The sequence below is a fragment of the Mustelus asterias genome, chromosome 9 (assembly GCF_964213995.1).
Source record: "Mustelus asterias chromosome 9, sMusAst1.hap1.1, whole genome shotgun sequence".
In the NCBI taxonomy this organism is placed as follows: domain Eukaryota; kingdom Metazoa; phylum Chordata; class Chondrichthyes; order Carcharhiniformes; family Triakidae; genus Mustelus; species Mustelus asterias.
Window position 1 is genome coordinate 24,204,043 of NC_135809.1, and position 24,802 is coordinate 24,228,844.

At 40.9% G+C, this 24,802-nt stretch overlaps 1 protein-coding gene and 1 pseudogene across 1 annotated transcript; one reads left to right on the forward strand and one right to left on the reverse strand.

Annotated features, from left to right (window-relative positions):
* The first annotated feature begins 482 nt into the window (after window positions 1-482).
* dyrk2 (dual-specificity tyrosine-(Y)-phosphorylation regulated kinase 2) lies at window positions 483-21,751 on the forward strand. The gene is made up of 3 exons (XM_078219830.1): window positions 483-789; window positions 1,383-1,522; window positions 15,577-21,751. The coding sequence occupies exons 1-3, from the start codon at window positions 747-749 to the stop codon at window positions 17,176-17,178; spliced, it is 1,785 nt and encodes a 594-aa protein (XP_078075956.1). The 5' UTR covers window positions 483-746; the 3' UTR covers window positions 17,179-21,751.
* On the reverse strand, window positions 13,646-13,852 carry LOC144499324 (U2 spliceosomal RNA; annotated as a pseudogene).
* Window positions 21,752-24,802: the final 3,051 nt, after the last annotated feature.

The following is a 24,802-nucleotide window of genomic DNA, read 5'->3' on the forward strand; positions in this document are numbered from 1 at the left end:
TATTCGGTGAGGACACTTATTATCAGCTCCACACTGATAAACTTGGGGTCATGTAGGTGAGCTGAACATTTTGTGTTCTGCCTCCTATGTCTGTGTGGCTTCAATGAAATCTCTTGTCACTATAATACTAATCTTTTATTTTTCATTGCTTTTTAACACCAGGAGTTGTTTTCTCTCTATCTGCTATAGACTAATAGCCCTATATCTTTTCCCCTTTCTCTCTCTTAAAGAGCCGGTTAACCCTATTACCTTTTTTGCTGTGCACTATAGTTCCCCCGAGGCAATGCGAAAGACGTGGGTGTGTGTGTAGCTCCGGCTTTGGGTTTGAGGGTGTCGGCTGCTTGGAGTGATTCTTTGCGAGTATCTCTCTTCCTCTAATGTGTATGTACGGGAGTTTCACTTAGCAACCGGACAAGCCAGTGTGTGTGTGTTTTTTTTAAAACCACAATCAAATCAGCGTTGACACCCAGCCACCATCTACTGCACCAATTCCAGTGCCCAACACAAAGCCGCTCCCAGACAGCGGCGTTTGGGAGTGTGTTTGTGTGCGAAACTAGTAGTTCTTTTTAATTTAAAAAATATATATAGAGGAAGTTGTGCATTATGTTGGCGGGGTGGTTGAGTTTGGAACAGTTTGCAGCCTCTCCGGATGTAGGTGGCTCTCCTCCTGCGGCTTGGAGTTGAGAGAAGGAGCAGCTGGAGATATATTTTCTTCTGTGTGTGTGAGAGAGAGTGTATGAGCGGCCATGTTAACGAGGAAATCGTGCACTACTGCTGCCTATCCAACTGGTAAGAAGCACCACAGGGAAAGAAAGGGGCCAACACCCACCCCTCTGGACTCCCCCATCTCCCCCTCCCCCCCAAACCTTGGGTATCCTCACTCCAAGTTAAATTTCACCACTGTACCTTTTTAATTTTTTTTGTTTTAAAAAGGGGGGAATGGAGAATTTTTTTCTACCCCCCCCCTTTTGTTTTTGACATGGGGATGATGAGGAACTTCAGACTAGTGGAAAGTGTGCTGGAATGGGGGTCTGAAGATGGATCAACTCACTTTGGTAGCTTTTATAAGTCATGGATTTATTTTATATATATATATGGTGAGTGGGGGGGAACCTACAGTTCCCTGAGGTGAGGGTGGATGTTGGGGGCACATAAAGCCTTGCTAAGTGGTGCCTGTGAACGTTTATTGAGGTGAGGTTTGTTTTAGTTGAACAAATGGGGTTTATTTTTATTTGTGGTGACTGTCCCTTTTTTCTCCTGTTTGTGTGGTTAGGGCTCTTCCTCCTGTTGATGTGTTTTTTTTTTCTGTTCGCTTCGAAAGCTCTGTTTTAATCCCCCCCACTTTATTTAAAAATGTGTATAATTTTGTGTGTCTGTGACAGGTAGGGTCGCCGACAGCTCCGTGTTGCAGCCGGATTGCAGGACGGGGACCGACTGCTCGGAGAGCCGGAGAGGTGGAGCAGGCTCTCGGCTGGCAGAGGCGCCATCGCCGCTAGGGTTACCGCCACTCAAGAGTCAGACGGTAAGAGAGAGAGAGAGAAAAGCCACTAAGTGGTTGTATTATATTGTGGAAAAATTACCAGAGCAACCGCTTCTGGATTAACTAAACCCGCACAAAAACAATCTACCATGGAAACCGCAGTGTGTCAAAGTACAGCCTCTTAACTGCAGTTGCAACAATTAAGATTAAAAGGGTTTGCAACAGTGTAAGATTGGAGATTTTCTTCAAATTCAGGCGTCTTTTTAAGTGAATGAAACCACAATGTGAAACTATTTAACTTTTTCTACCCCCCCCCCCGAGTTTGGTTTTAAAAGGTCGATTTGTGAGTGGGGTATCGACTTAAATGTGCCTGTAAGAAGAGACAAGATTATATTTTCAGTGGAGGTTTTTCACATGATTAATCTTATTTTTCTGACTGCACTTTTGTGTATTTTTCACCTCTCTTGATTTATGGTTGCTAGATTTTTATAGGGAAGTCTTTTCTTTTGTTTTAACGTCCCCCCCCTCCCCCTCCCTGACATTTAAAAGCACATAGTCAAACAAAGACAATCATAATTACCAGATTAGTAGACCAGCCAACAATCGTATTAAAGCATTTCGGCCAAGTTTTAGTTTGGGAGTGATATTCTAATCCACACCCTCAAAAAAAATATTGTAAGATGTAAGAAGGTTGGTTAAGTGTCCTAATGATCTGGGTTTAAAAAAATTTTTTGGATCAGTTTGTATATAACATGTGTTGTGATCCTCAACTCATTGCGGCCTGGGCAGTCCGCCTGGGCTCCAGTCTCTGGACTGACAGACCACAGACGTGCCAGATGGGGGTGGGGAGCAGTCTGTTTGGGACTTTTAAAAAAAGTCCAGCTTTTATAATTGAAAAGTACTCTCGCCCTTTTCCACATCAAGCTATCAGGCTTTTACGAATGGCTGGAGCAACGGGGAAACATTTTCTGTTTTAGAAATTAGGATTTTTATTTTGCTCCCAAACTGCCAAGCAATTCTGTGCAATCACTGTCAATGTTTTGTCTGGTGGAGGATGCAGTTGTGCAGTGATTTGGGTGGCAGTCTAAGTCTCAACTGAACAATTCAACAAGAAATATAGTATCCTGTGTGGTCTCATTCTTCATTTGAGTGCTTGTTAAATGTGCTTAAAACATACCGTTGGGAAATGAGCAAGTGAAAACAAAAGGGGAGGAACGATATTGGCATTGAGTTATAAGGTTCAGATGAATTGAAATAGATGCCTTGGTGCTGAGGGAAATGTAATGACTAAAATCCTTTTTGTACAATATTGTACAGGCCTATTAAATAATTAATTGCCCCCCAGGATTTGTGTTTCACATGTGAAATAGCACTTGATCCACAAGGTGGGGTGTGCATGTGAGAGAGGGTGAGATGGATGTTATCGAAGCATGTACTTAAAAGCGTTATCATCTAAATTTTAATATTTTTCTAAAAAGTACACTTTTGAAAATTCCCAAATTGATCTTTAAATTATTTAATTATTAGATTACTTGCTGTTTTGAAGGTATTACAAATTTGTGGTCGAGACACATTTGGACTTCCTCCTATCTTTGCAATTTGATCCCTTGATCTGCCCAACTTCATTTCCCTTCCTGTCCCTTGGCAGACAGGGTTGATGATAGACCACAACTTTACATTATTTTAATCAGCAAGAGCAGATGAGACTTCCTTGAGGGAGGGAAGGTCAGTCTCCTGTAGGTCGAGGGACAGAAGGTCAGTCTCCTGTAAGTTGAGTACCATTTCTCTGCTACTGAGGTTGGAGAATGTTAATCAGAGGAAGAAATTATTGCCGTCAAATGTGTACAATGTTACTGTCAGCAATGTGAGCTAAGTATGCGTTGGAGAAAGTTGCACCTCAATTTCTGGATTTGGAAAAGCAATCAGAATTGTTATACATGGCATATAATGGACTGTGCTAGCATGGGGTTGAAGACCAAGAGGAGAGACTTCATGTTTAGCTTAGTGTGACAAAATGGGTAAGCATGCCAAAAAACAGATCTTTCAATGCTGATTTGGGGTGCACTAGTTTCTACTATTTTAACTAGGAATAATGCACCCAAGAATCAACAAACTCCTATAGCTGTTATGTTTCTAGGATGGTTTCATGCATGAGGATCAATTAAGCCCCATGTCTTGTGTGATATCCTAACTATAGTAGCATTTGGCTTTCTATCTATGTGAACTTTTATAATGCCTGTGCAAATATAACATTAAACTTGTGCATTGTGACTATCCTAATATATGTATAATATATCTGAAAATAATTGTGTTTAGCGTGCCTCAGCTGCATGTGTAAGACTAACTAAATGTTTAGGTGCTTATAATACTGAATTAGATTTTTAGTAGCTCTCCTAAATTTGTTCTTAAAAGTAAAATAAAATCTTTCGTGCATCTTATCCACATGTAGGCAGCAAATGGACTCTCTCAAATCTTGTAGCTCTTTCAAATAACATGAGGAAATGTTTTTATATTTTTTAAATGTCAAGAATTAAATGCTGAAACCCTGATGTTTAGGTTTAGCATAAGTTCCACGTGGTCTATTTTGGAAATCATTTATGGCACCAATGAAAATGAAAACTCAGCATTTCTCCCAAATTGTCTGCCCCACACTTCAGGCTAAAGATGTGTCAAAATAGATTATATTGCCACAAATAAAAGAGCAGGGCTATATTTTCCTGTTTTCTGGAGTATGGTATTTAATCTGCTCTATCTCTGGAAAGGCACACGCACTGCTTAATGATTGCAACTGTGCCTAAAATTAAAAATTGCACTCTGGTGAATGTGATGGGCTTGCATGTACGCACTTAAGTGCAGGAGTAGGCTATTTAGCCCCTTAAGCCTGCTTTGCCATTCAATTAGATCAAAGCTAACTCTATTTACCCACTTGGTCTGCCTAAATCTGTCAATCTCAGAATTACAGTGGACAATTGATCTAATATTAATAGCTGACTGTGGGAGAGTTCCAAACTTCTACCACCCTTTGTATGAAAAGTCTGACTCAAATTTTTGGACTACGCCCTCGATGCCTGGTCTCCTGAATAGTGGTTATCTAATCTATCTGTTTTCCTTGGGTCCTGAAACTTAAATCAAATCACCCTTTATCCTTCTAAACTCCAGGGAATACAACCATTGTTTTTATAATCGCTCCTCATAATTTAACCCAGGGAGTCCAGGAATTATTCTAGCAAACCTGCTGCAGTTCCTCCAAAGCCAAATACATAGTTCCTGAGGTGGGATGCCCAGAGCTGCTCTCAGTAATCCCAAGAATGATCTATCAGGGCTTTATACAGCTGTAGCTTTACTTCGACCCCCTTGCAATCTAGTTCTTCAGATATAAAGGTGAGCATTCCAATGTCTTCATGACATTTCATAGAATCCTTACAGCACATAAAGAGGCTATTCAGCCCATTGAGTCTACACCAATTCTCTGACAAAATATCTTACCCAGATCCTCTCCTCCACTTTATCCCTGTAATCCCTTGCATTTACCATGGCAAATCCAGCTAACCTACACATCTTGGGACACTAAGGTGCAAGTTAGCATGGCCAGTTCACCTGCACATGTTTGGACTAGGTGAAAACCCATACAGATATGAGGAGAATGTGCAAACTCCACAAGTCACCCAAGGCTGGAATTTGACCTGGGTTGCTAGCAGTGCTAACCGCTCTGCCACTGTGCCACCTATAATCTTACCAATGATTTTATTTACCTGGTGTCCCCAGGTCTCTTTGGACTGCCACTACTTCTAGCTTATCTCCATCCCTTTCTGGGTGAGCTCAAAGTTTCCAACTTTGAAATCTATTTGCTGCAGTTTTGCCCATTCTCTTAATAAATTATCTTTTTGCAGCCATCTACATTGCTTATAGTGTCATCGGCAAATTTGGATATATAACTTTCTATTGGATCATTGGTAAGTTAATGAATGCAGTGAAATGTTCAGGCGCCAGAAGAGGTTCTTGCAGAACACCACGGCTGGGATTTTACCGTCCTGTCCACCACAGGAATCTGAGCAGGCGACGGGCGGATCGTGGAAAGGTCCATTGACCTTGGGTGGGATTTTACGGTTTTGGGATGAGCGAGGCCATAAAATCCCACCCCATTAGTCACATCCTGCCAATTGGTGTATCTGCTGATTATCCCTACTCTCTGCCTCCTGAGTTTCCCAACTGGGTCAGTAATTTGCCTTTGATTCCATGGTCTTCAACTTAGTTAACAGCCTCTTATGAGGGAATTTATCAAATATCTTGTGGAAGCCCAAATAAATAATACCCTTGCACATTCGCTACCCACTAATTTAGTCACTTCTTCAAAAATAAATCCGTTAAGTTTGTTCGGCATCTACACATCACAAGTCCACACTGGCTTTCTCTGATCAACTGAAGAATTTCAAGATGTTCAGTCACTATCTAGATATTTATGATTTCCTAACAACAGATGTTATTTCTTAATTTCCTTTCTCCCCCCCCCCCGCCCCTTTCCTCAGTTACAGAGAGATATGCAAAATTTTTCAATCTAGAAGAATGGTTCCTGAATTGAGAAAATTTTGAATGATTATAGTTGAGGTATCTGCAGTATTCTCATCTTCCTTTAAAACCCAGGGATGGGTATCCTCGGGTTATCTATGGATTTGTCACTCTTTAGTGCCATTATTTCCTTCAATGCTGTTAATTTGCTAATGTTAATTTTGGTGAGTCCCCATCTCCCCCTTCAGTGTTACTTTCCTAGGGCTGTTTGATATCCTCCTCTTCTACCACAAATACTGTCACACCATCTGAGGCTCTGCCTCACCATCACTTTTTCGAAGGTGATTGGGGGTAGGGAACAAATGTCAGTCCTACTTTATTTTTTCCTGGGATGTAATTATCAAACAAGTCTGAAAAGTAACAGTGATAATCTCAGGGAAAATAGGAAAGGGCCTGCATTCTTCCTGATCGCCCTCTTCTCCTGATCGCCCTCTTCTCCTGATCGCCCTCTTCTCCTGATCGCCCTCTTCTCCTGATCGCCCTCTTCTCCTGATCGCCCTCTTCTCCTGATCGCCCTCTTCTCCTGATCGCCCTCTTCTCCTGATCGCCCTCTTCTCCTGATCGCCCTCTTCTCCTGATCGCCCTCTTCTCCTGATCGCCCTCTTCTCCTGATCGCCCTCTTCTCCTGATCGCCCTCTTCTCCTGATCGCCCTCTTCTCCTGATCGCCCTCTTCTCCTGATCGCCCTCTTCTCCTGATCGCCCTCTTCTCCTGATCGCCCTCTTCTCCTGATCGCCCTCTTCTCCTGATCGCCCTCTTCTCCTGATCGCCCTCTTCTCCTGATCGCCCTCTTCTCCTGATCGCCCTCTTCTCCTGATCGCCCTCTTCTCCTGATCGCCCTCTTCTCCTGATCGCCCTCTTAATTTCTCTCCACCCCTCTTCCCCATATCATTGTAAAACTTTCTTGTAGGCACTCTCACCCTCGTAAGTAGATTGCTGATGTTTTCTGACAACTAGGTGTACAGTTGAGTCACATTCACATGGACCAGTCGTTGCTTCCAGTGCATGAATGTAACTTTGGCTTTTTTATTGTGTGTTAGAACATTGGCTGCATGAAAAATATTAACATTCATAGAATCATAGAAACCCTACAGTACAGAAAGAGGCCATTCAGCCCATCGAGTCTGCACCGACCACAATCCCACCCAGGCCCTACTCCCATATCCCTACATATTCTACCCATTAATCCCTCTCATCTACGCATCCCAGGACACTAAGGGGCAATTTTAGCATAGCCAATCAACCTAACCCGCACGTCTTTGGACTGTGGGAGGAAACCGGAGCACCCGGAGGAAACCCCTGGAGTCAACTATTGTGCTAATTTTTATATACAGTAACAACAGAAACACCACTTTGTAAAATGAAGTTGCACTATCATTTGGTGTTGGCTTTTGCTATTTCAAGGCAATGTGTTCTGGAAAATCTCTTAAGGGTGAGCTTATTGCTGTTGAGTTTTACTCAGCTGATAGCACTGAAATGTGAGTTGTTGTAGTCTTAAAAAGCTTAATTTAGCTTAGCATTTATGCATTTGTTTCTAAGTAACAGATTACTTTTAGATAGTTTAGGGTGTTGGTGTAACCCAGTGTATTACAGTTGGTCAGAGTGAATGATGCTATCTCCTGTCTGATGACAGCAACATTTACCCAACAGTATGGAGTAGATGACGCATTTAAATTTGAAAGCGAACCTTCTGCCATACATGTTTTGTTTTTGTAATGTTAAACAGGAACTGCTTCTTCTAAACTGCTTCATTTAAATGTTACTCATTTCCAGTGCTGTTCAGGTCAAATTTATACCACGTGTAACACCTCCCCTCAATGAAGCCCCCCCTATGCCTTCCAACACATGCTCCATCCAGACTGTTAGGGTGCGAGTTTGACCCTTTGTCATCAAATCACAACTTAAAAGTTTAAAAATGTATTTATTAGTGTCACCAGTAGACTTGCGTTAACACTGCAATGAAGTTACAGTGAAAATTCCTGAGTCGCCACACTCCAGCGCCTGTTCGGGTACACCTGAGGGAGAATTTAGCATGGCCAATGCACCTAACCAGCACGTCTTTCGGACTGTGGGAGGAAACCAGAGCACCCGGAGGAAACCCACACAGACACGGGGAGAACGTACAGACACTGCACAGACAGTGACACAAGCTGGGAATCAAACCCTGGTCCCTGGCGCTGTGAGGCAGTAGTTCGGATGGGGCAGTGTGTGCAGGAGGGTTTCCTGACACAATATGTGGATAGGCCGACAAGAGGTGAGGCCACATTGGATTTGGTACTGGGAAATGAACCGGGCCAAGTGTTAGATTTGGTTGTGGGAGAGCACTTTGGAGATAGTGACCACAATTCGGTGTCTTTTGTTATTGCAATGGAGAGGGATAGGGCCGTATGGCAGGGCACGGTTTACAATTGGGGGAGAGGTAATTATGATGCGATTAGGCAAGAATTAGGGGGCATAAGTTGGGAACAGAAACTGTCAGAGAAAGGAACTAATGAAAAGTGGAACTTTTTCAAGGAACAAATACTGGATGTCCTTGATAGGTATGTCCCTGTCAGGCAGGGAGGAAATGGCCGAGTGAGGGAACCATGGTTCACGAAAGAGGTGGAATGTCTTGTGAAAAGGAAGAGGGAAGCTTATGTAGGGATGAGGAAACAAGGTTCAGATGGCTCGATTGAGGGTTACAAGTTAGCAAGGAATGAGCTGTAAAAGGGGCTTAGGAGAGCTAGGAGGGGACATGAGAAGTCCTTGGCGGATCGGATCAAGGAAAACCCCAAGGCTTTTTACTCCTATGTGAGGAATAAAAGAATGACCAGGGTGAGGTTAGGGCCGGTCAAGGACAGTAGTGGGAACTTGTGTATGGAGTCAGTAGAGATAGGCGAGGTGATGAATGAATACTTTTCTTCAGTGTTCACCAAGGAGAGGGGCCATGTTTTTGAGGAAGAGAAGGTGTTACAGGCTAATAGGCTGGAGGAAATAGATGTTTGGAGGGAGGATGTCCTGGCAGTTTTGAATAAACTGAAGGTCGATAAGTCCCCTGGGCCTGATGAAATGTATCCTAGGATTCTTTGGGAGGCAAGGGATGAGATTGCAGAGCCTTTGGCTTTGATCTTTGGGTCCTCACTGTCCACGGGGATGGTGCCAGAGGACTGGAGAATGGCGAATGTTGTTCCTCTGTTTAAGAAAGGGAATAGAAATGACCCTGGTAATTATAGACCGGTTAGTCTTACTTCGGTGGTTGGTAAATTGATGGAAAAGGTCCTTAGAGATGGGATTTACGACCATTTAGAAAGATGCGGATTAATCCGGGATAGTCAGCACGGATTCGTGAAGGGCAAGTCGTGCCTCACAAATTTGATAGAATTTTTTGAGGAGGTAACTAAGTGTGTTGATGAAGGTAGGGCAGTTGATGTCATATACATGGATTTTAGTAAGGCGTTTGATAAGGTCCCCCATGGTCGGCTTATGATGAAAGTGAGGAGGTGTGGGATAGAGGGAAAGTTGGCCGATTGGATAGGTAACTGGCTGTCTGACCGAAGACAGAGGGTGGTGGTGGATGGAAAATTTTCGGATTGGAGGCAGGTTGCTAGCGGACTGCTGCAGGGATCGGTGCTTGGTCCTCTGCTCTTTGTGATTTTTATTAATGACTTAGAGGAGGGGGCTGAAGGGTGGATCAGTAAATTTGCTGATGACACCAAGATTGGTGGAGTAGTGGATGAGGTGGAGGGCTGTTGTAGGCTGCAAAGAGACATAGGATGCAAAGCTGGGCTGAAAAATGGCAAATGGAGTTTAACCCTGATAAATGTGAGGTGATTCATTTTGGTAGGACTAATTTAAATGTGGATTACAGGGTCAAAGGTAGGGTTCTGAAGACTGTGGAGGAACAGAGAGATCTTGGGGTTCATATCCACAGATCTCTAAAGGTTGCCAGTCAAGTGGATAGAGCTGTGAAGAAGGCCTATAGTGTGCTAGCTTTTATTAACAGGGGGTTGGAGTTTAAGAGCCGTGGGGTTATGCTGCAACTGTACAGGACCTTGGTGAGACCACATTTGGAATATTGTGTGCAGTTCTGGTCACCTCACTGTAAGAAGGATGTGGAAGCGCTGGAAAGAGTGCAGAGGAGATTTACCAGGATGCTGCCTGGTTTGGAGGGTAGGTCTTATGAGGAAAGGTTGAGGGAGCTAGGGCTGTTCTCTCTGGAGCGGAGGAGGCTGAGGGGAGACTTAATAGAGGTTTATAAAATGATGAAGGGGATAGATCGAGTGAACGTTGAAAGACTATTTCCTCGGGTGGATGGAGCTATTACAAGGGGGCATAACTATAGGGTTCGTGGTGGGAGATATAGGAAGGATATCAGAGGTAGGTTCTTTACGCAGAGTGGTTGGGGTGTGGAATGGACTGCCTGCAGTGATAGTGGAGTCAGACACTTTAGGAACATTTAAGCGGTTATTGGATAGGCACATGGAGCACACCAGGATGATAGGGAGTGGGATAGCTTGATCTTGGTTTCAGATAAAGCTCGGCACAACATTGTGGGCCGAAGGGCCTGTTCTGTGCTGTACTGTTCTATGTTCTAACCATTGCGCCATCATGCTGCCCCGACATTCCATCTCTCTGACAAATTTTCTTTCTTTTTAGGACTCTTATGTTGTTCTACCCCCCCCCCCCCCCCCCCCCCCCGTCCCTTTCATTTCCTTTTAAAATCCTAATTTTTGGTTGCACATCCAAATACCATGCCAGTTTTCTCTAAGAGATACATTCACTGCTTTATTCCTTTAACCTCTATACCAAGTGACTTTCTGTCCCCTGTGGTCTCAACCTCCATTTCATAGGCATGTAGGAATTGGACCAGACCATTTAAGCACTCTGAACCTGTCTGGCAAATACCTGTCCCTGCCCCATATCCCTTGATGCAATTGGCAAAACAAAACATTAATCTCGGTTTTAAAAGTAATAATTGATCCAATGCCAATTGCCATTTGTGATGAACTTTTCAAGCAGAAATATTTTTCTCTCTCTCTCTACCCTATTTCCCCCTTAATTATTTTGAAATCTTTAATCAAATTACCCTAACCTTCTAAGTTCCAAGGAATACAATTCAAAGTTTGTGTAAACTCATGAGATAACTAAATTTATCCTGCACTCCCTCCAAGAACAACATATCTTTTCTCAGGTGTGGTGCCCAGAGCTATTCACAGTATTGTAGGAGTAGTCTGATTAGGGCTTTAAATAGCTGATTCTATTTCTTGTGTTCCAGTCCTCTGGATATAAAGGCTGGAATTCCATTAAACTTTGTAATTATTTTCTATATCTGTCCATGACATTTGAATGATCTGTAAACCAGGACCATAAGTCTCTTTGATCCTCTGTTCCTAGCCTTTCACTATTTAGGAAGTACCCTGTTCTATTTGTTTTACGTCTAAAACTCATCATCTCTGTCCTCTTATCCTCCCTTAATTTTTCCATCTAATTAAACTTACTCCCTTGATCATGTCATGTCACGTGATCTCTGTGTTGATCATGGTTAAGGATATCTCTAATTACTACTTTGTACCTGTGTTCCTTTCTACATGCCCCGCCCCGGCCCCAAAAACACCCAAAAAGCTTGAAACTATCGAGAACAAAAAGCCCACTTGATTGTTACTCCTTCCATAAACATTCAATCACTCCACCGCTGACAAACATTGGCCATCTACACAATGCACTGCAGGAACTCATCAAGGTTCCTTAGGCAGCACCTTTCAAACCGATGACCACAATCATCTAGAAGGGCAAGAGCAGCAGATACTTGGGAACACCACCACCTGGAGGTTCCCCTCCAAGTCACTCACCATCTGACTTGGAAATATATCACCATTCCATCACTGTCACTGGGTCAAAATCGTGGAACTCCCCTCACAGCACTGAGGGTGTACCTTCTCCAGGGCAATTAAGGATGGGCAATAAATGCTGGTCTAGCCAATGACATCCCCATCCTATAAATAAATTAAACTAAAACCATAATTCTTTGCCCTGGTTGCCCGCTCAGTATGATCTCTATGTCTACAGCCTGAGGAATTAGACATATAAGTGAATAACTGGTTTCTCATTCATCGGTAGATTTGGCTGGCTCAGGTAAAGCACAACCTGCTCTACTTTGGCAAGACTGCTCATTATTTTGGGCTCATCCTGGAATACAAAGATAACCTCGCTGTTCTTGTGCAATAAAAATCACCTGCTTAAACATCACTCCCTCTTCCTCTGCTTTCACTTTCAATAATAAACACAAGGAATTCATGCGCCTCTTTAAGATTGAAGCCATCCCTCCAGCAGCATCCATTGCATCCCTACCTTCTCCTAGCCCATCAAGCTAATCTTCCTGTAAAGTTCCCACCTTAGCCCTGGGCTTGCATCGTTATCTCCCCTCACCCTCTCTTGAAGTCATCTTGTCCATGAGACCAACATCCTGTTGGTTGATAATGGTTCCATATCCTCCAGAACTGTTTTCTATCTCTTCAAACCTGCCACTATCAGCCATCTCTTCCCAAAATCTCTGTCCTTACAAGTCACATCCAATCTTTTGCTCTCAGTCCTTCTGTGATGTCACCTCCTGAATCTGTGTGCATTATTCCCAAAACCCTATTTCTGAGCCCTTTCAGTCACATATCTGCTCTTTCCACAACACTGAAACAGTCGTTATCCAAGTTCTGTTCTGTTTGATGTGACTGTGACCATGATAAGCTATTCTTCCTAACTTCTCGCATCCGCTCTTTAGCCTTTTGGTGCCGTTGATCACAACATCCTCCTCCAACACCACTCTTCCATCAGCAGCTAAGTGGGATTGCCACACTCGGTTGCATTCTTGACTCTTGAGTTATGGCTGGAGAATTGTCTGTCATTGCTTCTCTTCCTGCTCCTGCACCATTATTCCGCGTCTCTAAGTATCTATCTTTGACACGCTTCTATTTCTCAGACCATTCATAATATTAATATTCTGTTTGACCTTGAGTTCATAGCCACATGCCCATGCCAGCACCAAGATAACCTATCTCCACCTCACTACCACCCCCAGGTTTGTCCTTGTGTCAGGTCAGCTGTTGGTAAAACACCCATATGTACTTTTTAAAAACTGAACCTGACTACTGGAGGGATACAAACGATTGGTCTAGTTGGACCAAGGAGCGGCACAGGCTTGGAGGGCCGAAGGGCCTGTTTCCTGTGCTGTACTTTTCTTTGTACTTGACAGTTCTCCAAGCTAGCTTTGTGCTTTCCTCCCCCCCCCATAAACTTTGAACTTGTTCAAAAACTCTGCTAGCCATATCTTTAACAAACGCTGAGTTCTGCCCATCTGTCGCCCTGTGTTCACCAGCCTACATTGACTTCTGGTCTGGCACAGCTTCATTTGATCTTTGTTTTTTTTAATCCTGTCATGGCCTCGCCTATCTCTAGTCTTCTCCATCTTGCAAACTGCAGAACATCCTGCAAAACTATTTGCTTGCAATTGTTTTTTTAATATACTTTTCCAATTCAATCAAATCAAGTCCAATTCAGAGTCTCAACAAGTTGAGCCATTCCTAATCCAAACTGACAAGACAGGGTATGTGACCCTTTACCCTTCTTGGGCCTGATCTACATGAGCCAAGCTGATTGGAGTAGGCAGACGTCTCCGCCCCCAAAGCTTGATCTCATTTGCATCTTAGCCAAAAGGCCAAGATGCCGCTTTAAAAAATTGCTTCATATGAAAATGAAGCTTAAATGCAACCCAACGGCCAGGACCAAGTGCAGCATCTGCAGACCACACTTGATCTTAGCCAAAAGGCCGAGAAGCGATTTTGCTTGCAATTACCCTATTTTATTGCTTCCCTCTTTGCCTTCAGCTGCCTTGGCCCTGGCACACTCTCTAAATAGTGGCACTGTGGTTAGCACCTCTGCCTCACAGTGCCAGAGACCCGGGTTCAATTCCTATGTGGAGTTTGCACATTCTCCCCAAGTCCGTGTGGGTTTTCTTCAGGTGCTCCGGTTCCCTCCCACACAAAGACATGCTGGCTGGGGGAATTGGCTAAATTATCTTAGTGTATCTGAACAAGTGCTGGACTGTGGCAACTAGGGGATTTTCACAGTAATTTCATTAGTGTTAATGTAAGCCTACTTGTGATACTAATAAATAAACTTTAAACCTCTGTTCCTCCTTTTCTTTAAGGTGCCTCTTAGACCAAGTTCTTGGTCACCTGTCCTCAAAGTTCCACCTATTGGCTGGTGTCAAATTTTGTTTCATGCTCCTGTGAAGCACCTTGGGTTGTTTTACAAGGTTAAAGGTGCTATTTAAATACAGCATTTTGTTGTCTAAATTTTGTAATTGGGAGCTTCTCCGCTTGGTCGTGAATGTAGCCCAATCCATCACGCAAACCAGTCTCTCATCCATTGACTTTGTCTACATTTCTCACTGCCTCGGCAAAGCAGCCAGCATAATTAGGGACCCCACGCATCCCAGACATTCTCTCTTCCACCTTCTTCCTTCAGGAAAAAGATACAAAAGTCTGAGGTCACGTACCAACCGACAAGAACTGCTTCTTCCCTGCTGCTGTCAGATTTTTGAATGGACTTGCCTTGCATTAAGTTGATCTTTCTCTACACCCTAAATATGACTGTAACACTACATTCTGTACTCTCTCGTTTCCTTCTCTATGAACCGGTATGTTTTGTCTGTATAGCGCCCAAGAAACAATACTTTTCACTGTATGATAATACATGTGACAATAATAAATCAAATCAAATTGAAGTTATCGAGTCAAACAAGATGTTGAGAGTGGAAGTCAGTTAGGATAGTGGTAGTTGGACTCTACTGAAGCTCCTGTAGCATGACATTGTCAAAGGTGTAGTGATGTTTCAGGATTAGGAGACATTGAGCTTTGCATGATATATAAAGGGAAAGGATGTTAAATTTCTAACATGTTACTTGCTAAAACTATCCCTTTTCTGAATGTTCTATGCAGCAAATGAAATAACACTTTAACCTCCGGTTTTGGTCAGACAAATTTGTCTGAAATATTTAAATGTGAGATTATCTAATCAAAGCTCAGTTAACTTGGCCATTTAAAGTTTGCATTACTTAAACATGTTACAGTTTCCAATAAATTGCAGGTAATTGTCATTTCAGCCCAACTTGCTGATCTAGCATTTTGGTGTGCTTTAAATAGAAGAACATGAGTTTGCCCTTCTGTTTTGGATCATTCCTTTTGAGGTATTATCCACTGGACGTAGGGCAGAAATGGAACAGATGTAAAATGGGCTTTCTTGTGTAGTTTCCAATGATTGATTGATTGTAGAGCAGTTTGGTTCCCCTTGCATACAACTGGAAAATGGCCTTTGGAGGAAGGAGTATTCTTCAAAGGGTGAGATGATGAGATAGAATATACCCAATTTGGCAAGTGTGTAAAATGAAAATTCATGGTTTTGAGTTTTCTGTTTATGGCTTTTGTTTTTGCTAACATGTTAGCAATTAAATATATTTTTCTTTTTCCCCCACCCCAACCAAATCTTTTGTGATTCTTTCAGGTTGGAGGTAGCAAGCACACCATGAATGACCACCTACATATTGGTAGCCACGGACAGATCCAGGTTCAACAGCTCTTTGAAGACACCAGCAACAAAAGGACAATTTTGACCACGCAACCGAATGGACTTACTGCAATTGGCAAAACCTCGTTACCAGTGGTTCATGACAAGCAGTTGGAGAGTTCACATAGGCGGCAGGGAAGCTCTGTGTCGGTAAAGTCAGCAGATTGTTCTTCAAAACCGAAATCCATGGTCATGACACCAGAACAAACCATGAAGCAATATATGCATAAACTTTCCGCATTTGAACACCATGAGATATTCAACTATCCTGAAATCTACTTTGTTGGTCCAAATGCAAAGAAACGGCAAGGTGTGGTTGGTGGCTCAAATAACGGTGGTTACGACGATGACCAGGGCTCCTATATCCATGTACCTCATGATCACATTATGTACCGATATGAAGTTTTAAAAGTTATTGGCAAAGGGAGCTTTGGGCAGGTTGTGAAAGCCTACGATCACAAACAACACCAGCATATTGCACTGAAAATGGTAAGGAATGAGAAACGCTTCCACCGACAAGCAGCAGAAGAGATCCGGATTCTGGAGCATCTCCGAAAGCAAGACAAAGATAATACCATGAATGTCATTCACATGCTGGAAAATTTCACATTCCGCAACCATATCTGCATGACATTTGAGTTGCTGAGTATGAATCTCTATGAATTGATCAAAAAGAATAAATTTCAAGGGTTCAGCCTGCCATTAGTTCGCAAGTTTGCTCACTCCATTTTGCTGTGCTTGGATTCTTTGCACAAGAATAGAATTATTCATTGTGACCTTAAACCTGAGAATATTCTGCTGAAGCAGCAGGGGCGAAGTGGGATTAAAGTGATAGATTTTGGCTCCAGTTGTTATGAACACCAACGTGTGTACACGTACATACAGTCCCGGTTTTACCGTGCACCTGAAGTGATCCTTGGAGCTCGCTATGGGATGCCTATAGACATGTGGAGTTTGGGTTGCATTCTGGCTGAACTATTGACAGGCTACCCTCTGTTGCCTGGTGAAGATGAAGCGGACCAGCTTGCCTGTATGATTGAGTTGCTGGGGACTGCGCCACAAAAGTTTTTAGATCAGTCAAAACGAGCCAAAAATTTTGTGAGCTCCAAAGGTTATCCCCGTTATTGTACTGTTACCACTTTGCCCGATGGCTCAGTAGTTCTCAATGGAGGGAGGTCACGAAGAGGAAAATTACGTGGCCCACCAGGGAGCAAGGACTGGGTCGCAGCATTGAAAGGATGCGACGATCCTCTCTTTCTTGACTTTCTAAAACAGTGTTTGGAGTGGGATCCTGCATTGCGTATGACACCCAGCCAGGCATTGCGACACCCCTGGCTACGCAGACGCTTACCAAAGCCCCCCACCGGAGAGAAAGGCTCATCAAAGAGAGCCACGGAAAGCAGTGGTGCTATTACATCAGTTTCTAAATTGCCTCCAACTTCAAGCTCATCATCAAAACTAAGAACTAATTTGGCACAAATGACTGATGCCAATGGGAATATTCAACAACGAACAGTGTTGCCCAAGTTGGTTAGCTGAGTTTGAATGAATCTATGCCAGGAATGCGAGGAGAATTTATTGCCGCATCACTGAGCCTTATTCAGTTGAAATTTTGTATTTTTTAGAACTTTGCAATTATTCAACCTTGGAATTTTAAGTACCATTCTGTTCTTGGGAACGAAGAACAGTTTTGTTTTAGTAATTACTGGGGACCATGCACAATTGGAAGTTGGTTTTTCATATATTGATTATGAAATGTATTTTAGCTAATCGTTTTCTTGGCATTTGAATAATCCAATTCTGTTGGCACCTGAATCGGGTATGTCGTACAACATTTACACTTGTCAGAGATGCCACTATGTTTAATATATAGAATTTTTGTTTTTTGTGGTTAGTGGCTCTTACCAGTCAGTAACAGAGAAGTGTACATCTTGCTTTTTCAAATCTATGACAAAAACCTCCTATCTGGAGTGCCATGGAATCTGGTTTTCAATGCCTTGTTATTTCTATCACGAATGTCCTTGTGCTGCCATTGTAGCTGTTCTTCAGTTTGTCAAACTAGGCTGACAAACCGGAATACGCACCTCCTTTTACACGTTGCTTTAATCTGGATATAATACGGTATCGATCGGCAAACCGATTTTTTTTTTAGAAACAGGTTTTAAAATTGGTTGACCTATTTTGGAAAATTTAAACACTTCATTGTCTCCTGTCTCAGCAACTCTGCTGACAAAAAAAAAAGTGTTATCCAGGCACTTGACATTGGAAATGTGAGGAATAGAAGTCCAATTGCATGACAGGAGCTTATTCATGGGGAAGTATTAGTGAGCAATCCTAACAGACAGAGATGGTTGAAGGAAGAAATGAAGTTTAAAAAAAAAGCTGGAATATATTGAAGGAAATAAATGTCAAAACTGCAATACCTGAATGAGCTTGGATTGTTCATAAGTACCTGACCATTTCTCCATGATCTCAGCTGAACTTAAAACGTTTTATCTTGGAAAAGCGAAAATTCAAAGCATGGTCCCCTGTTAGGCTGGTATAAAACAACTTGTAATTTTTGCCAAGTATCTTCAAAGAAAATAAGTGCATATTTGGAATTTAGACCCTGCCTGTTCCCACACTTAAATAATCCAGATCTTCAAATGTTTTTGGCAATGTTACTATTTATGTGAAGATTTTATATGTTTTTAGAAAGAACAATTTAAAATTAAGGATTGCAAATTAAATTTTTGCAGCACTCAGTTTAGGTTTAAGCCAATAAACCTATTCTACTGTTACAGAATGAAATCTGATTTTGTGTATTTAAAAATATATGTTGCATTGTCTTCATAGTGCAATATTTCAAAGAACAGAAAATCCTTTTATAGTACTTTTATGATTTGTAATAAATTTTTATTGAATGTTATGTAACTGTACAATGTCACTGAAATACCACTACAGAGATTATTGCTGTGTTTTGGATTTGTAAACTGTTAGCAGAAAGATATTTTTGTACTTGAATTGGCCGGAAAGCTATTCTGAGCATTTTATGTATGTTCAGTTGTTGAGAATCACCCCCAATCAAAGCTTTACTTCGATTGCACATTTTGTGATTAACCCTTGCTAATTATTACAGCCTGTTTTTGTTTGAGGGAGTGGTAAGCTTTGGCTCAAGTGTAATGTGGATTAATGGGTACTGTGTAGTAACGGCGCAGATGGCTAAATTACAAGTAGCTAATTTTAGAAATTAATTCAGTCTCGTAGGTGGCTTGTTTGAACATACCTATGGTGCATGTTCTGACTTGATAGTTCAGTGTCATGCGGTCTCAGGTTATATATAAGAACAGAGGTTCATTAAACTCAGTTTTTCACATTGTTGCTGTTCAGGACCATTGGAGTACATCACTACAACAAAAAGAATCAACTGCACCATGTAAGATTTTTATAGGCATATGAAATTTTGTTTTCTTACAGCAGGCAAATTGTGCCCTTAGTGTTAACAGTGTGCCTTTTGTTATCAGTGCCATGTTGTAGGGTTTACATGCAATTGATTAATCCTTGATACAGGGCACACTAGTGATGTAGCAGTTTACATGGTTGTCTTGGCTTCATTGTTGAGATCATTGGGAAAGAGAATGAATGAATGCATACTTTGAATTTTATTTTAAAAAGCCCTAAACACTACAAGAAAATCTAAGCTATTGGTTCACTTCTTTAGCTGCTTAAGAAAAGCTGTAACCAAAATAGAAGTATAACTACAAGTTTATAGAGTGATTTGTGATTTTTTTTTTAAGCTATCCTTTGGCAGCATTTTATTTAATTTATATGAAGTATATTCTAGTTTTTTTCTAAATTAAAGTCTGAAGTATAAAGAAGAGCAATTGTGAGCATTGGTAGGGATACTGCAGTTGACCTCTGCGTATTATGAAGAGAGGAGGGGGTAAATCCATCTGGGTTCTCTCTGCTAATTTATCTAGTGACCACTGGATAACGTATGAGCTCAATTGCTATTGAGCCTGTACTCGGGTAATACGCTGACACTCCGGATTCAAGTTTAACAAAGAAGCTTGACTACTTGGGCAAGGTTCCAAAGAGCATTTGGTGCTCATGGAGCCAGACTGCGATAGTAAGGCTGGGGTATTCTGGCCCCGCCCGCCATTGGGATCTTCTGCCAAAAGTCAATGAACTTTAGGTTGGCCTGTATCCCCTGGAGAGGGTCCCACTAGGGCGTGGCTGGAAAATCCCAACCCAAATTGATGCCTTCAGGGGAGCAGAAGGAAATTGGTGAAAAATAAAGGAGGACAAAAAAGACACTTTAGGGAGGGTCATAAAATTGTTATTTCAATTAAGACAGTTTTAAAATTGAATGTTAAGGACAAATGTTATAGTCATTGGGGCACTTGAAAAATGGATTGTCAATGCAATCCTTTCTACATATATATGAGGGCAGTTATGTCACATTTTTGAGTGTAAACCAGTTTAATATAACATGAAACAAACTGATAAAACACTAATGTTCCAAACAGAATTTGTTTCAATCCATATTCCCAACTTGAAATTTTACTTTATTGGTATACTATAACTAGATGAATAAAAGCCGAAAAGGATCTATTGTATCTAAAGGGAAAATGTAATCTATTGTTTTTACATAATCCTAAATTGCTATAAAGGAAGATATCTATCTTTTCAGTGTTTACTAACCCTTTGTTCCTCTGGCTTTTATATTCCAGAACCTCTGTCTAATTATAGTGATAACTATCTGCCTTTCTAATATTTTGGATAATGAACGATTTCAGCAGATTATAGGTCCCTTAAATATCTGCCTTTGAAATTTATAGATTAAAATCTTCTTTTAATCTCCCAAAACGTATATGCTTCTGTTAAACATTATGCATTTGAATGTAAGGCAGCCAGTGCACACAATTGTTAAGATCAGTTACTGCAAATAATTCTGCATGTTAATTATTTATTTTAACCTATTGTATTTAGATTATTCACTGTTGGATACCAGCCATTGTAGGTGCCATATGCAAATTCCCTTAAACTGCTCTAATATTATGCACAAGGTTCCGGACCTTGCCCTTCCACAAACAAATACTGGTTATGTAACATAGAATACTTTGTGCACTCCTTAAATATGCATTTAAGTATTTATCAAGGAGAGGTTTTTGGTTTAATTTGACAGTGCAAATACATTTTACTGCATTCTTGGAAGTTAAAGGTGGCCTATGTAGTTATTTCAATTTTGTCTTCAAAAATGTCTAACAGCTTCCCAGGAAATATAGTTAATCCAATCCGTGAGGGCAAAAAAAATGTTTTTACGTTTTACCTCAAGGCGTTTTTGTTTAGAAAGAAATGAAAAGAAAAACCCAGGTATTTGGTGTGTACAAAGTGCATTCCTTTTCACACATCTAGCTATATGTGTAGCCAGAAAATTGGTGTCCGAGGCATCTGGAAGTGGTATGTTCTCTTGATCTATGGTAGAGCACCATGATGAACTTGTTGAATCCTGAAGCCACCACCATTTATTAATTTCTAGTTTTGGATGAAATGGGAAAACTTTTAATGATTTTGTAAGCATTGTGGCGTGTTTCAAGTGAAATCTGTATGATACAACTCCTCAATTTCTTATTCCACAAAGTTTAATAATGACTGCAGCACTGAGGTCTAGTAACTTTTTAGTTGGGTTGATACTGCATTTACAGGTATCGCCCAACCTGACACTTGTAGCAATTTTTTTGTTGATAGCACAGTTCTGCTAAAATGTGTGAATTTCTATTATAAGGGGGCATTTAGTGTTCTAATTACCCTGCCTAGCTATGACTGCTCTTAACTGAGCAATGGCAGAGGTTAGTTTTAAGAAGAGCACCAAACTAGATGTGTGTTTATAATATGCTGCAACTGTATACTGTATATAAATTTTGAATAAATGCTGACTTTGTATATATGTATGTAAAATTTTTTGTGAATGGCTGTCGCCACTTGATGTGTTTTTAGTTGATCCCAGTGGCCAGTTTTATGATACTGTATGTATTGTACAGCTGATGACAGAAGTATGACTTTTTTAGTGAATATTTGGTTAAAAATTATTGTGGCCCAAAATTCATTTCAAAATAAATTTTATGTCAGAGTTTATAAGAAACATTGCATGTTGTCTTTTCATTTTGAATGCAAATTTTATACGTTTTGTTGGAAAGATTTTGAAATGAAACATTGCTTTGTAATCTTTTCCTAGCCAAAGGAAACCTGAAATACTCTGCATAAACATGCTTGCTGATTTTGATATTGAGCCTTTAGCTATTGGATTATTTTAAGTACAGCCATTGGTCTAAATAACCACCTAATCTTCAGAGGTGCCATTTACTGTATCACTGATCACACCTGATCTGACTTGGTTCTGGACCTTGTGAGTAGAACATAATTGGAAATGGCATTATAATAATATGCTGGGATGGCAAATAAAACTCTCCTGGTTGCAAACTTTTACAGCTATTTTGGTGAATGTTCTCATAGGCTATTTAATTGGATAGTATGCAGTAATTGCTAAGTCTAGGTCTGTCCTGGGAAGTTGAAGCAAGATTTTGAGTGGAGTAAACCTGAAGCTTGAATGCTGACAGGGCACCTGATGGAATTGAGTTGAGTGGAATGGACCTATATTCACTTTGAGTTTACAAAAATGAGAGGTGATCTTGTTGAAATGATTAAAATTCTTACAGGGCTTGACAGGTGTATAGAACTAGGGACCTTAGGATTTGGAGTTGGCCATTAAAGACAGAAAAGGAGAAATTTCTTCACTCAAAAGATTGAGTGTTTGAAACTCCCCACCCATTGTTTAATTGCCCTGTTGTTGAATACGCGCAACTTTAAGATGAATAGATTTTAGGACACTAAAAAAAATGGGGATTACTAGCTATGGCAAATTTTATTTGTTGACTGAAATTTGATTTCATATGTTTTAGTGGTGTGGAAATGGTGTCCTGTTTTGTATGTGAAGGAAGCTCAGCCACTTGGCGCCAAATACGTGAGATCATTGCTAAACATCACTTTACTGGTAGCTTCACTAATATAAAATACAACAGGGTGAAAAGTTGCATCCCAAGGCCTAGATGTGAACTGTGCCAGTGTGTCACAATTCTTCATGTTTTTTTCAGATTCTGAATTGGACTACAGAATGGGAAGGGATATGTGCAAAAGTATTTTACTGTGCCTTTACAAGCATGCTAAAGAATAATACATTGTATTGATATATCATTGAGTAGGATGTGCATCATGCCTTTCGTAATGGTGTAGGGCTACAAATGAAACCAAGTTTGCTGATCACTTGCTTGAAAGGTAACCTATTCAGATATCAAAAAAACACAAACTGGGAGCCTTCACAATAGCTGAAACTTCATTTTTCAATGTTTCCATTCTCGTACTCAATTAGCTAAATTCTCACTGTTGGACTTGTGACTGCATTGAAATCATACAGAATAATTTTACTGGGTTATAGATGCACCAAGACTTGATACAAGTTTTTTATTTATTAGTCACAAGTAGGTTTACGTTAACACTGCAATGAAATTACTGTGAAAATCCCCTAGCTGCCACACTCTGCGTCTGTTCGGGTACATTGAGGGATAATTTAGCATGGTCATTGCATCTAACCAGTACATCTTTCAGACTTTGGGAGGAAACCGGAGCACCCGGAAGAAACCCACGCAGACACAGGGAGAACATGCAGACTCTGCATAGACAGTGACCCAAACCGAGAATTGAACCCAGGCACCTGGCACTGTGAGGCAGCAGTGTTAACCACTGTGCCGCCCAATATCAAGATATTCCAATTATTTAAGACTTTAATCAGGATGGTCTTGGCTCTGCTGCGCAGTTGTCTGAGCATCTACTGACTCTTGGAAACTCTCAACTGATACTGCACATTAAACAAAATGTGTGTCAAAGTCTGTAAAAATAATGAGCCCTTATTTGGGGGAAAAAAGTAAAACATGTAGCATGTTCTCCTTTGAAATGAACAGCAAATGTGGCAAGCCACGTCAGTACAAGGTTGCAATTCTTGAACCATTGCTACCAACATCAGAAGAAATTCAGACTGGAATTCTAGAAGCATTGACTATTATTGTCACGTATTGGGATACAGAAAAGTATCGCTTCTTGCAAGCTATACAGTTAAAACCTACCATTCATGAAGTACATGGGGGAGAAGGAAAGGATAGGGTGCAGAATACAGTGCTGTAGTTACAGAGAGGGTGAAGAGAAAGATCAGCTTAATATGTGATCGGATCATTGCAACCAACATCAGGCGAAATTCGATGACTCAAATCAGCGAATCGATTTCTTTTCAAAAGAATGCAAGTTATTCCTCTGATTTGTCTGCTGAGTTGTTTAAGAATTTCCTACACAATCCCAGATTTAATAAATAATTTTTACGACAAAGATTATTTTCTTTGCAGTAACGTAGCTCAAAAATATTCACTCAGCAGATTTCAATTGACAGGGTCATATCGGTAGCTGAAGGGGGTTTAAGGAAAGGGGGAAAAGTCATGTGGTTAACCAGCTTTTAAAAAATTTTGGCTAAGGTTTCTGGAGTTTTTAGAATTAATCAGAAGGTTCTGCTTATTCTTTTATATGAAAAGAATTAGCATGGCTATAAATGTTTATATTCTTCACCCTACAAAATACGATGTAATTTGCCTTTGACTATTACAAATGTAGCTGTTTGGCTGATCTCATTTGGCTTTGACTATTACAATATCTGGTTAGAGAAACTATTAGTTTAGCTTTACTTTCAAACAATCCATGGACTCTAACCTATTAGAGCAACTTGTGGAAATTGCTACTTTATAGAATTTTAATATTTAGGTAATTAATTTTAATGCAGGTTTGAAAAATGTGAACTCGATGCAGTGCTTTCCCTGAGAATATCCATCATGGTTGAGTTTTTTTAAAAAAAAGTAATAACTAAAGTTTAAAGGGCTGCACTATACATAGGGATTTTCCGGTCGCAACTTGCCCCAAGACCAGAAAATCCCACCCAAGGTCAGCAGACCTTTGCATGGTCCTATCTCGTCTGCTACAATTCCCGTGACGGGCGGGATGGGAAAGTTCTGCCCATAGTGGCATTTAATAAGCCCAATTGCTTTGAGATTATTGAGAGGCTATTCACCCCACCCTGAAGGTAGTT

Excerpts from the sequence above, each read along its gene's own strand:
- dyrk2 (XM_078219830.1), top strand. The coding sequence starts at position 747 with ATGTTAACGAGGAAATCGTGCACTACTGCTGCCTATCCAACTG. Across the intron at positions 790-1,382 it reads TACTGCTGCCTATCCAACTG|GTAGGGTCGCCGACAGCTCC; the intron begins GTAAGAAGCACC and ends TGTCTGTGACAG. Across the intron at positions 1,523-15,576 it reads CGCCACTCAAGAGTCAGACG|GTTGGAGGTAGCAAGCACAC; the intron begins GTAAGAGAGAGA and ends TGATTCTTTCAG.